The 13,884-nt window shown below is 42.9% G+C and overlaps 1 protein-coding gene across 8 annotated transcripts in view; it reads right to left on the bottom strand.

Annotated features, from left to right (window-relative positions):
- Positions 1 to 1,681: 1,681 nt before the first annotated feature.
- usp48 (ubiquitin specific peptidase 48) overlaps positions 1,682 to 13,884 on the bottom strand; it is a 45,441-nt gene continuing 33,238 nt past the window's right edge. For all 8 annotated transcript variants that reach the window (XM_031568565.2, XM_031568564.1, XM_031568563.2 and 5 more), the window contains exons 21-28: positions 10,782 to 10,912; positions 7,689 to 7,795; positions 7,298 to 7,399; positions 7,007 to 7,186; positions 5,698 to 5,823; positions 3,043 to 3,091; positions 2,922 to 2,948; positions 1,682 to 2,354 (exon numbers count right to left, since the gene is read on the bottom strand). In XM_031568565.2, coding sequence (XP_031424425.1) covers positions 2,332 to 2,354; positions 2,922 to 2,948; positions 3,043 to 3,091; positions 5,698 to 5,823; positions 7,007 to 7,186; positions 7,298 to 7,399; positions 7,689 to 7,795; positions 10,782 to 10,912 — 745 coding nt within the window. In that variant the 3' untranslated portion in view covers positions 1,682 to 2,331. The remainder of the gene's footprint in view (positions 2,355 to 2,921; positions 2,949 to 3,042; positions 3,092 to 5,697; positions 5,824 to 7,006; positions 7,187 to 7,297; positions 7,400 to 7,688; positions 7,796 to 10,781; positions 10,913 to 13,884) is intronic.

Raw genomic sequence — 13,884 nt, 5'->3', positions numbered from 1 at the left:
TGCCCCAGTCCCTTCTCTGTAATGTATCAGTCTAGTCCCTTCTCTGTAATGCAAACTTCATCTATCTATTTCTGTACCAAAGTCAAATAAATGAGCAACATAATCCAGATCAACACGGCTCAGAGGCGCCAGTACCTTCCATTGCAATATTTAACATGAAATGCTGTTAATATATTCATGAATCCTTCTGTCTGTATAGTACAGTGACATGCAAAGCAGCATTCTCATAAAATATTGACATAGGCATTCATAAGCTACTCATGAAATATTGACAGGCATTCATAAGCTACTCATGAAATATTGACAGACATTCATAAACTACTCATGAAATATTGACAGACATTCATAAGCTACTCATGAAATATTGACAGACATTCATAAGCTACTCATAAGATACAGTGACATAGGCTGGGCAACACCATAGATACTGACATAGGCTGGCTGGGCAACACCATAGATACAGTGACATAGGCATTCATAAGCAACACCATAGATACACTGACATAGGCTGGCTGGGCAACACCATAGATACAGTGACATAGGCTGGCTGGGCAACACCATAGATACACTGACATAGGCTGGCTGGGCAACACCATAGATACACTGACATAGGCATTCATAAGCAACACCATAGATACACTGACATAGGCTGGCTGGGCAACACCATAGATACACTGACATAGGCTGGCTGGGCAACACCATAGATACAGTGACTTTGGACTCCGCAGTGGGTGTACCTGCTGGATAATGGAAGAGGGTGGTACCCTATGAACACAAACAGAATAACCCCAGAACTACACAGGGAGAGCTTGTGAATGATCTCAAGGCAGCTGGGACCCCAGTCACCAAGAAAACCATTGGCAACACACTACGCCGTAATGGTTTGAAGTACTGCAGCACTCGCAAGGTCCCCCTGTTCAAGGAAGCATATGTACAGGGCCGTCTGAAGTTTGCCAATGAACACTTGAATGATTCTAAGGAGGATTGGGAGACAGGATGTGGTCAGATGAGACCTCCTCCAAAATCAAGCTCTTTGGCATCAACTCGACTTGCTGCGTTTGGAGGGGGAAGAATGCTAAATATGACCCCAACACCATCCCCACCGTCAAGCATGGAGGTGGAAACATTATGCTTTGGGGCTGTTTCTCTGCCAAGGGTACAGGACGACTCCACTGCATCGAGGGGACTATGGATGGGGCCATGTAACATGGAATATTGGGCTTGAACCTCATTCCCTCCCATTGAAAACGCAACCTTAAGGATTTAGAGAGGATCTGCAAAGAGGAGTGGACCAAAATCCCTCCTGAGATGTGTGTAAACCTGGTGACCAACTACAAGAAAAGTCTGATGTCTGTGCTTGCCAACAAGGGTTATTCCACCAAGTACTAAGTCATGTTTTGCTAGGGGTTCAAATACAAATAAAGTCATAAATGTTTTAAAATGCAGTTTTCTGGATTTGTTTGTTGATATTCTATTTCTCACTGTTAAAATACACCTACCATTACAATTATAGATCACACATTTCTTTGCAAGTGGCCAAACTTGCGAAATCGGCAGGGGTTCAAATACTTATTTTCCCCACTGTACATACTGTATTGAATTGAAAATATGACACCAGCGAACAGGTCCTGGTTCTTGACATGAGTGTGAAAACTTAATAGTTAAAAAAAAACACAGGATATTTTTTTTTAGAGAAGAGAATAATTTTATTGCTCATAAGAAAGGTCATAAAGAAAGCTACATATGCACCCCATTTAAGGTTACAGATACATCTTCAGTTTCAAATACACTTTCTAGTCATGTTCCTGTAACGTTCAAGTTCTCACTTTCTCTCACTCATACTGTATGTAACACCCCACACATCCATACACTGGTGAGTCTCAGGCACACAAGAAAAGATATTTTCAATATTTCAGTTTCTCAAGGATTCTTCAACATATCTGACTGACAAAACAGAACAGAACAGGGAACAGAAGCCCCAGCTTAAGGAAGAGAATTCGAAGACATCGTGTCATTTCCCACACAACCCATCCCTTCAAGTGGAGAGACAGGGACTGCTAGAAGGAAGATTTCACATAACGCTTGAGGAGACAACTGCAGAACACCTTCAGTCTTAAAAAGGCCCAAACATGTTTCTCTGTTTACTTAATGAAAGACAGACATGTTTGTCAACTGGCAACACAGTGAAAATAATGGTTTTATGACGACAATGATGAAAAAATTCTAAAAACATAAAATCTAAAGAAATTCCCGTCTTAGAAATTCCCATCTCAATAGCCATTTTGGAAATATTTCTAACATCAACATGAATCCAGAACCTGATGTTTTTCTTCAATGTCCAAGAAGCCCTGTGCCTGAAAACAAACAAACAAACAAACAAACAAACAAACAAACAAGGAAAAAGAGCCCATCTTCAGTAGGTGGAATTACCCAAACAATCAGAAGCAATATATGAATGTAAATACAGAGATGGTTTGTCCCAAAATTTGAATTCTGCCCTCACCTACTTGCCTTTTTGCCAGGAGAAACCTGTGTTATGGGTTTTACTGTTTAATGGAAAAACACCTATATAACTAATGAAACACACTCCAAGTCTTCTGAGGCTATATGTGAGGAACAGACCAAAAGATTTGTGTAAGATTTTCATGGTCGCACACCAAAACAATTTTTTTGTGAGGTCTGTTCCTCATGTAAAGCTATCTAAACATTTTAGAGGATGAAGGATGTCGCTGCTGTCCACTGCTATTGCAATGAAATGCTCTCTCTGTCTATCTCTATTCTGCCATAGGGCTTCATACCGCAAGAAGGTTTCCTGTAGGCATGAGGATAAGGAAATAATGACAGAATTTTCATTTTGGGGCGAACTATCCCATTAGTTTCTATTAAAACATGAAAAAAAAAATTCAAATGCATAATCTTACCTTTAAATCCCTCCTCAGGCAAACACACTGTAAAGCAACCCGTTTATCAGACTGAGTTTAGGATGCAAAATCAATGGATAAAATGTTCAGTAATATATACAGTTGGGACGTCTAATCTCACCTTGGTATACATCATCTATTGCAGCATAATCTGTTAAAGGTTCGTCAGCCTGAGATGGGGAGAGATGTTATTACAATATAAATATATAGAAACCACAACCAACAAGTACTGTTACGTTTGTCAAACTTCCTGTAATGCAACATACAGAAATCAAAATTAAAGCACATTATGTGAGAATTGGTATTTTTTTAGCTGCTGAGCTCCCCCTAATGTTGTGGAGTGTAGTTCACTTTTACACCACTGTAATAAATACAAATCACACGTTGAGACCCCCTAATGGACAGTGGTACACATGTATTTGTTGATAAATATATTTGGAAGTAAGACTGAGACGGGACTGAGGTTGATAACTTTGGGCCCCGCCCTACCTCAAGCAGATGGGTCCCCCCTTATGTGCCGTGGTTCTGCTTAAGGTTCTATCCTGACTAACAGGGAGTTTTTTCTTGCCCGTGTTGCCATTGTGCTTGCACTAACGGGGTCAAGGCTCTGGGCTCTGTAAAGCGCCTTGAGACAATTGTATTGCTATGGCGCTACATAAATACAATTGAATTGAATTGAATTGGGCATCTGGAAAAACTACAAATCTCTGTGAAACAGGGACACAGATAAGGTTACAGCCTACGTAATAACAATAACATTGGCAGGGATGTTCATGACGAAAAACTAGCGAATCCACAACTTTCCTAACACAGCCAAACAAATAAACGCAACACAAGACAACACGGCAAGACAGCTAATACGTTTCTCTTCCTCGCTCCAGAGAATACTAAGCTACAGTGGGGAAAATAAGTATTTGAACTCCTGAAAGTCTGACGTCTGTGCTAGCCAACAAGGGTTATTCCACCAAGTACTAAGTCATGTTTTGCTTGGGGTTCATATACTTATTTTCTGCATCAAATGCAAATTAAGTCATAAATGTTATAAAATGCAGTTTTCTGGATTTTTTTGTTGATATTCTGTTTCTCACTGTTAAAATACACCTACTATTACAATTATAGATCACACATTTCTTTGGAAGTGGCCAAACTTGCGAAATCGGCAGGGGTTCAAATACTTATTTTTCCCACTGTAGCTTTTTCTCAAAGCTAGCAGAAGGGTCTAGTTGTTGTCGCGTGAGGTGGTACTATAAAGCGTTCCATAGTTCTTGCGAGAGGTGCTGTGCCCAAGGTTACACAGTGCAGTACCAGGCGATGGTACTATAAAGCGCTCCATAGTTCTTGCGAGAGGTGCTGTGCCCAAGGTTACACAGTGCGGTACCAGGCGATGGTACTATAAAGCGCTCCATAGTTCTTGCGAGAGGTGCTGTGCCCAAGGTTACACAGTGCGGTACCAGGCGATGGTACTATAAAGCGCTCCATAGTTCTTGCGAGAGGTGCTGTGCCCAAGGTTACACAGTGCGGTACCAGGCGATGGTACTATAAAGCGCTCCATAGTTCTTGCGAGAGGTGCTGTGCCCAAGGTTACACAGTGCGGTACCAGGCGATGGTACTATAAAGCGCTCCATAGTTCTTGCGAGAGGTGCTGTGCCCTAGGTTACACAGTGCAGTACCAGGCGTACCTGGCATTCTGGGGCAGTGGCGCCATTCTCCGTATTAGTCAAGTCAGTGTACCCAACCAAATTATTTTGAAGCCGTTACTTCAAGGTACAATTGTTACATAATCTTGCTTTAAGTTATCCATTTCTGTACTATTTGGTAAATATACCTGTTGAACCAAATGACCAATTCAACAAAACCTATCTGACGAGCTCAGTGTCCACTCCAACTTGATCATCTCAGTTTTATGTACAACACAGATTACATAACAAACACAAGTAGGTGCGTTGTGTTTGTGTTTGTGTCAGTCATGCATTCCATACTCTTCATGCTTGACTTCTTCTCAAGGAGCCACTGAGAATCCTACAATCCAAGCTCCTGTATTCCCTGACAACAGAAACTGTCCTCTGACAAGTTTCTCCAAAATATTTTTCTGATGTTTTACTACTTTACTATACTTATATTTTAACCATAAAATCTGTTCTATCGAAATGTTATCTACCTTTGTCCTTTCCATCCACCTAACTTCTAGTCTATCACTTTTTAAAACCTCTTCACCCTTCTTCTAGTTTTAGACTGATGCTGTTCTGGAGAGCTGCGGCAAATTTGTGATTATACTTCTCATAGACAAGAGTGTCAAAACATTTCTGACTTGTGAAGCCACTTCCATTCGGACTTAAATAGGTAAAGGCCTGGTCCAGATGTACATATTCTTCCTGCTGGTTCGGGTCCTTTTGTCCCAATCACAAGCCTCATTTTTCTCTTCTACCCTTTTCTTCCCTGTCCACTTGCTTCCCTTCTCATTGGATCTCTTAATTGGCCCTCGAGAAGATGCTAATCTGAGCTAGGTAGCGCTCAAATTCTTACTGTAACAAGGGATGTTCTCCCTATGTGTATTGTTTTTCTACTGTGATTCTACTGTGATTTGTGTATGTATGTTTGTGAGTTAAGTTAAGTGTATAAGCTACTGGATGACCTAAATTTCCTTCGGGATTAATAAAGTATCCATCTATCTATCTATCTATCTGAGTTTGTGAGTCTTGTGAGACATTGGTAACGGTGTTTTAATCAAATGAAATTGAATAGTAACAGAAGTGAACGCTTGATTTGAACTCTGTACCTTAAGGCAGATGACGCACTCCGGTGTCACCCCGAGGCTACCCAGAGTGGCGGAGTCATCGGTGAGGCTCCGCCCATCTATGGACAGGTTTTGGTCAAATGGAGCGACGGAGAAGGCGTGCATGATCTGAAAGAGAGGAAACAAGAAGGGTTGGACTGCAGGACAGGCACAAAAGAGTTCCATGTCAACTCAACTACAGACTCCCCCTGATCAATTTCTTATTTCAACCCCCACCTTTTGCAGCACTTTGGTAGAGGAGCAACAGGCTTAGAGGGTTTCCCCTTACCTTCCAGTGAAGAGATCAACAGGGTTTGAATCGGGTGATTGTACAGGCCAGTACAGGCCAGGCCATGAATAACAAGACTCTGCCTTACTATTTACTCATCTGGAGTTATGCCAAGCTTTTAGATTCTAAGGACACTGATCCTGATCTAAGGACACTTGATCCTCAGATAGTAGAAGTCCATTAAGTAGTAGTTGCATATTACATGATGTCTCATTGTCCTTAGTATTTTTTTTATTTTGGAATATTTTAACTGAAGGTAATGGCGAAGTAGAATGTATGTATTTACACTGTCCTATCTATGTTGTGACTGAGTGATGTGCATATCTGATCTGAACATTTCACTTCTTTGATGTACTTCCAACTATCCGTAGGATATCATCATCTACACAACTGGAGCTTATGTGGCTGTACCAGCATGTAGGTAGGTAGTGCACTTCAAGTGAATAAGACAAAAGGGATCTGCTCTCGACTGCACATAGTAGGATGAATGTAGGGTACCTATATACAAACGTCTCGTTTACTTTGTACTTAACTGGCAGACACACCTCCATCCCCTAATTTAGGGTCAGGATAAAGTTGTGAATATTGAGAGGACAAGTGCAAAAACCAAAGATAGCCCTTTGTCAATAATCCCCCCCCCCCCCCCCCCTGTAAATGTTTCAATGTAAATACACCAAATCAGTTGAAGGGACACAACAAACCATGACGACATGGAATGACCCTTACTACCATTTACATTTAGTCATTTAGCAGACGCTTTTATCCATCTACATTTACATTTACATTTAGTCATTTAGCAGACGCTTTTGTCCAAAGCGACGTACAAGGGAGAGAATAGTCAAGCTACGAGCAATAGAACCTGGTGTAACAATAAATACTACTTTACATAAGAAATATAACAAAATGAAATAAAAAAGAAAAAAAAGAAGTGCAGAAATGTAACTGCTGTAATTGCAAGTTACGCACTGGTTCCTACCCAAACCCACATGCAACCTTTTCTGTTCGGAGCACAGATGTCATTACCTGGATTTTGAGCTCCTTCAGCGTTTGGTTGGCGGAGACGATGAGGGCTTTCTCTCCCCGGAGCTTGTGATGGCGGGTACTCCGGCGGATGCCCTTGTCAGAGGAGGCCTTGGATACTGAATGCTGCACGGCAATACCAACACCGCTGATTATCTTTTTCCGCTTGGCGCCATTCTCCAACTTGGGGGGTGGGGTGGAGAAAGGTAAAGAACATGAAGTGCCACAGCTGCCCTGGAAATGCACTGGTCATCATAATGATGGATAGAGATCTCAAGTGAGGGCAACTCTTACCTGGCTAAAGTCTGGGTCTTTTTCTCCATCCACTTTGGTTTCCTTCTCTTCTTCTGCTTCGGAGCCGCTCACATTGAGTGATGGAGCATCATCTTTCAGTGCCTGGGGAGAGGGGGAGAGAGAGAGAGAGAGAGAGAGAGAACATGAACAAATACAAATACATTTAGTCATTTAGCAGACGCTTTTGTCCAAAGCGACGTACAATGGAGAGAATAGTCAGGCTAATACATATATATATATATATATATATATATATATATAAATACAAATATTCTAGTCTTTGTGTACTGTAGGTACCAGGGCATAAACACAGTGCTTTAGGACCAATGGTGTTGCATATCTCTCTAGTTGCCATGACAATGCCATGGGGCAGTGATGGGTGCACTCTTACCCTTTTGTTGTTGATGACCTTGCGCACGTAGACGGTGGCCTGGGTGTACTCCCTCATGTCCCTCTGCTGCTGGAACATGAAGCCCTCCCGGCACTCTTCACACAACTCTGATTCAGAGGACCAGATACAGGGTAAACACACGGTTAACTCTGATTCAGAGGACCAGATACAGGGTAAACACACGCTTAACTCTGATTCAGAGGACCAGATACAGGGTAAACACACGCTTAACTCTGATTCAGAGGACCAGATACAGGGTGAACACACGCTTAACTCTGATTCAGAGGACCAGATACAGGGTAAACACACGGTTAACTCTGATTCAGAGGACCAGATACAGGGTAAACACACGCTTAACTCTGATTCAGAGGACCAGATACAGGGTAAACACACGCTTAACTCTGATTCAGAGGACCAGATACAGGGTAAACACACGCTTAACTCTGATTCAGATACAGGGTAAACACACGCTTAACTCTGATTCAGAGGACCAGATACAGGGTAAACACACGCTTAACTCTGATTCAGAGGACCAGATACAGGGGAAACACACGCTTAACTCTGATTCAGAGGACCAGATACAGGGTAAACACACGCTTAACTCTGATTCAGAGGACCAGATACAGGGTGAACACACGCTTAACTCTGATTCAGAGGACCAGATACAGGGTGAACACACGCTTAACTCTGATTCAGAGGACCAGATACAGGGTAAACACACGCTTAACTCTGATTCAGAGGACCAGATACAGGGTAAACACACGGTTAACTCTGATTCAGAGGACCAGATACAGGGTAAACACACGGTTAACTCTGATTCAGAGGACCAGATACAGGGTAAACACACGGTTAACTCTGATTCAGAGGACCAGATACAGGGTAAACACACGGTTAACTCTGATTCAGAGGACCAGATACAGGGTAAACACACGCTTAACTCTGATTCAGAGGACCAGATACAGGGTAAACACACGGCTAACTCTGATTCAGAGGACCAGATACAGGGTAAACACACGCTTAACTCTGATTCAGAGGACCAGATACAGGGTAAACACACGCTTAACTCTGATTCAGAGGACCAGATACAGGGTAAACACACGGCTAACTCTGATTCAGAGGACCAGATACAGGGTAAACACACGGTTAACTCTGATTCAGAGGACCAGATACAGGGTAAACACACGCTTAACTCTGATTCAGAGGACCAGATACAGGGTAAACACACGCTTAACTCTGATTCAGAGGACCAGATACAGGGTAAACACACGGTTAACTCTGATTCAGAGGACATTCACAAACACAGCACCAGATACAGGGTAAAGACACGGTTAACTCTGGAGGAGATTCACAAACACAGCACCAGATACAGGGTAAAGACACGGTTAACTCTGATTCAGAGGACCAGACACAGGGTAAAGACACGGTTAACTCTGAAGGAGATTCACAAACACAGCACCAAATACAGGGTAAACACACGCTACTGCAGCTTGGTTAAGTGTTGGAAACAAAGCATGATTTTCATTCAAATATCCTTTGTCCTGTTAGTTGATTTGTTACAGCCACACAATTCTAAATAATATTTTTTTTTGTATTTGGTATAGTTGATTGGTTTGCCATTATTATTATTATTATTATTATTATTGTTGTATCAATGATTGTTCCAGTTCCTGTGGAGAAAAGCGCCCACCAAATACTCTAAACTTATTTCTGCATGTAACTACAGCAAACAGGAAAGCGTCTGCAGTGACTAGCCATTGACAACCATTCGAATATTAAGAAACCATAAGTGCATATCCTACATTTAGACTGAATTAGGTTACACGGATTGTACATGTCAGCCTGTCTGTTAGCAGAGCTGATCAGAAAAGGCATTAAAACATTAAAACAACAAAAATTCAAAGTAGTACATTCGAGTAAAATTAACAAGAATACAAAGCAAAAAAAAACTACAAAGAAACTAAATATAAAACGTAATAAAAGGAGGAGACGGATAGTAAATAGATCAAATGGAAAATAAATATGGATAATAGAACAGAATTAAAAACACTGACAAAAAAAAACACAAGACCAACCAATTGGAATTAAGAGTAGAGCCAATGCAGCGTAGCTAAAACAGGCGTGTGTTCAAAGTCTAGCTACTGCATGTTGGACTACCTGTAGCTAATAAAATGATGCCTAGGATAATAGCGCACTGCAACAGTCTAGTGTGGAAAATATAAAAGCATGAAACACTTCTGAATTTCTTTTCCCAAACCGTTGTAATGTGTGAATTGCAGCACTGGAATTCTTTGTGAATTCTTTCCTCTTTTCAGAGGAAGCTGTGAAAACCTTGTGCCACAGTTGCTGAATTATACAAATACATTGGACTGGTATTATATGCACTGACTTTTATGCCCTTTCAAAAATGATGGTTGTGGGGGAGAGATAGCCACACATTGACATTCCAGGGCTTTCCATATTGGCCACTGTCTTTTACAGATGGGCCAATCACAGCAGAGACAACGGTGAGGGCCAATCACAGGAGTGTTTGTGTAAATGTAAAGTGAAGTGAACTGGGAGATAACCACCGTCGAGGAGACATTTAAGAATTGTGGCACATTTTTTTTTTTCTTTCAAAAATTTTACTTCAATGAAAAGGGTAAGATTTTTGTGAATATTTTGAGTGAAAGACCAAGAGGATAAACAGCAAAGACATATTTTTTCATAGCCTGTTTTGCTCATATTCACTAAGGGTGCCAATAGTTCTGGAGGGCTCTGTGCATGTGACAGTGAGAGGATTAGCCACTGTGGGAAGTGCACAACACATAGCTCCAGGAATTTAACAGATTTTCCTGTGTAGAACAAAAAAAAAAAATGACCTTCCCTATGGTTCATTAAATGTTTTTGCACATATAGCACCATTTTACAATAGTGTTTCCCCCTATATGCATTTAACAGTGGCAATTAACTATGAACGCCCCTGCTGACATTTTACATGTTTTTTTTATCCAACCTTAAGGTGACTTTGATGTTGTACCATGTTGATGGGCAATAAAGTAAAAAAAAAAATTAAAAAAAATGTGTAGAATGAACAAATATAAAGCAAATTCTTACCTGGCCGCGTGTGATATTCAACCCTGTCGGTGATGTCAGGTTCTGCTTTTATCCTGGATAGAGAAATAGGCTGGTCCACGAGGAAATGGGTCCGGATCACCTCCCACTCGTCCGGCCACAGGAGAGCTACACTGTGTGTGAAGAAACCAGACTAACATGAGCTAGACACGCCTGGTAGACTGGAGCTTCCTATAGAGTGTGTGTGTGTGTGTGTGTGTGTGTGTGTGTCTGTGTGTGTGTGTGTGTGTCGGTGTGTGTGTGTGTGTGTGTCGGTGTGTGTGTGTGTGTGTCGGGTGTGTGTGTGTGTGTGTGTCGGTGTGTGTGTGTGTGTGTGTGTGTGTGAGTGTGTGGTAAGCATATAGTTGCAGGCTACAAGATGGAAACCGCAAAAAAACAAACTAATGCCACAAATGAATGTAATGTCTACAGGATGAATTGGTGTTTCTTTAATAAAAAAAATTAAAAAAGAAAAGACAGCTTGGAGGATTTTTCAGAACAGTTTAGTGTTAGTAGTGGTATATGATATATAAATATATATATAGAAAAAGTGTACCAGTGCCCCTGTTGGCTAATACATAAACAGGCATAAATATCTGTTGAGCTAGTCCCATTATTTCTCTCAGGATTGTTTCATGTTTCGTGCACTGTTGTTGTATCCTGCCACCCTAACCCTAATCCTGCCACCCTAACCCTAATCCTGCCATCCTAACCCTAATCCTGCCACCCTAACCGTAACCCTAATCCTGCCACCCTAACCCTAATCCTGCCACCCTAACCCTAATCCTGCCACCCTATCCCTAATCCTGCCACCCTAACCCTAATCCTGCCACCCTAACCCTAATCCTGCCACCCTAACCCTAACCTGCCACCCTAATCCTGCCACCCTAACCCTGCCACCCTAACCCTAATCCTGCCACCCTAACCCTGCCACCCTAACCCTGCCACCCTAACCCTAATCCTGCCACCCTAACCCTAACCTGCCACCCTAACCCTGCCACCCTAACCCTGCCACCCTAACCTGCCACCCTAACCTGCCACCCTAATCCTGCCACCCTAACCCTGCCACCCTAACCCTAATCCTGCCACCCTAACCTGCCACCCTAACCCTGCCACCCTAACCCTGCCACCCTAACCTGCCACCCTAACCTGCCACCCTAATCCTGCCACCCTAACCCTGCCACCCTAACCCTAATCCTGCCACCCTAACCTGCCACCCTAATCCTGCCACCCTAACCCTAACCTGCCACCCTAACCCTAATCCTGCCACCCTAACCCTAATCCTGCCACCCTAACCCTAACCCTGCCACCCTAACCCTAATCCTGCCACCCTGCTATCTTTGGAAAACTAAAATTCTCATCCACCCATAACTAAACATAACTCAACAAAACTAGACATAAACAACATTCCCATGCACAATACTTGAACACTCTCTCCCTCTTCTTGTAATAGCACACTGTACCCCCACTAAGCTGTTCTTCCATACTTGAACACTCTCTCTCTCTTCTTGTAATAGCACCCTTACTAGCACACTGTACCCCCACTAAGCTGTTCTTCCATACTTGAACACTCTCTCTCTCTTCTTGTAATAGCACACTGTACCCCCACTAAGCTGTTCTTCCATACTTGAACACTCTCTCTCTCTTCTTGTAATAGCACACTGTACCCCCACTAAGCTGTTCTTCCATACTTGAACACTCTCTCCCTCTTCTTGTAATAGCACACTGTACCCCCACTAAGCTGTTCTTCCATACTTGAACACTCTCTCCCTCTTCTTGTAATAGCACACTGTACCCCCACTAAGCTGTTCTTCCATACTTGAACACTCTCTCCCTCTTCTTGTAATAGCACCCTTACTAGCACACTGTACCCCCACTAAGCTGTTCTTCCATACTTGAACACTCTCTCCCTCTTCTTGTAATAGCACACTGTACCCCCACTAAGCTGTTCTTCCATACTTGAACACTCTCTCTCTCTTCTTGTAATAGCACACTGTACCCCCACTAAGCTCTTCTTCCATACTTGAACACTCTCCCCCCATTCTATCCACAGCCAATTTCGTATGCATCATGTATATATACCATCTTATGTACCAGCATTTAACATTATCTGCAAGTGGTCGTGCTAAACCAAGATGGTTCCAGAAGCAAGAGACAGCTAGGATAGTTCATGAAACCTTGCATGTTTTAAAACCTCTCGTGGAGGTTTGTTTGTCAATAGAATCAGAATCAATAAATACAGCCGGGTGCGAACACACAAGACCCGTTACTTTTTCGTTATTGACTGAGTGTGAATGAAAATTTGTCCCATCTATCCAATGTGGTTTTTACCTGATGCATGGGATTCACATGTGAAAGGGAGAGAGGGATAGAGAGAGAGGGGGAGAGAGAGAGGGAGAGGGTGGGAGAGAGAGAGGGAGGGAGGGAGAGAGAGAGAGAGGGAGAGAGAGAGTGAGAGAGAGAGAGAGAGAGAGAGGGAGAGGGTGAGAGAGAGAGAGAGAGAGGGTGAGAGAGAGAGAGAGAGAGAGAGAGAGAGAGAGAGAGGGAGGGAGAGAGAGAGGGAGAGAGAGAGAGAGGGAGGGAGAGGGTGAGAGAGTGAGAGAGAGAGGGAGAGGGTGGGAGAGAGAGAGAGGGAGGGAGAGGGAGGGAAGGAGAGAGAGAGAGAGGGAGGGAGAGAGAGAGGGAGAGAGAGTGAGAGAGGGGGAGGGAGAGGGGGAGGGAGAGGGTGAGAGAGAGAGAGAGAGAGGGTGGGAGAGAGAGAGAGGGAGGGAGGGAGAGAGAGAGGGAGAGAGAGAGAGAGAGAGAGAGGGGGAGAGAGAGAGAGAGAGGGAGAGGGTGAGAGAGAGAGAGAGAGAGAGAGAGAGAGAGGGAGAGGGTGAGAGAGAGAGAGCGAGAGGGAGAGGGTGAGAGAGAGAGAGAGAGAGAGAGAGAAAAAGAGACCTCTTCACACACATAGTTACTGTGTGCGTTACTTACTACCAGGCGGGAAAGAAATGTATAGGCCACACCTGAGTATTAACCACAGGGCTGCAGAAACGTTACAACAACACATTACCATTAACATTAACTGTATTAACTGCCGTGAATAGTCAGGAAATGACGGTAT

This window comes from Clupea harengus, chromosome 5 (genome assembly GCF_900700415.2).
Source record: "Clupea harengus chromosome 5, Ch_v2.0.2, whole genome shotgun sequence".
Lineage (NCBI taxonomy): Eukaryota > Metazoa > Chordata > Actinopteri > Clupeiformes > Clupeidae > Clupea > Clupea harengus.
This window is presented reverse-complemented; position numbering and strand designations above follow the sequence as displayed.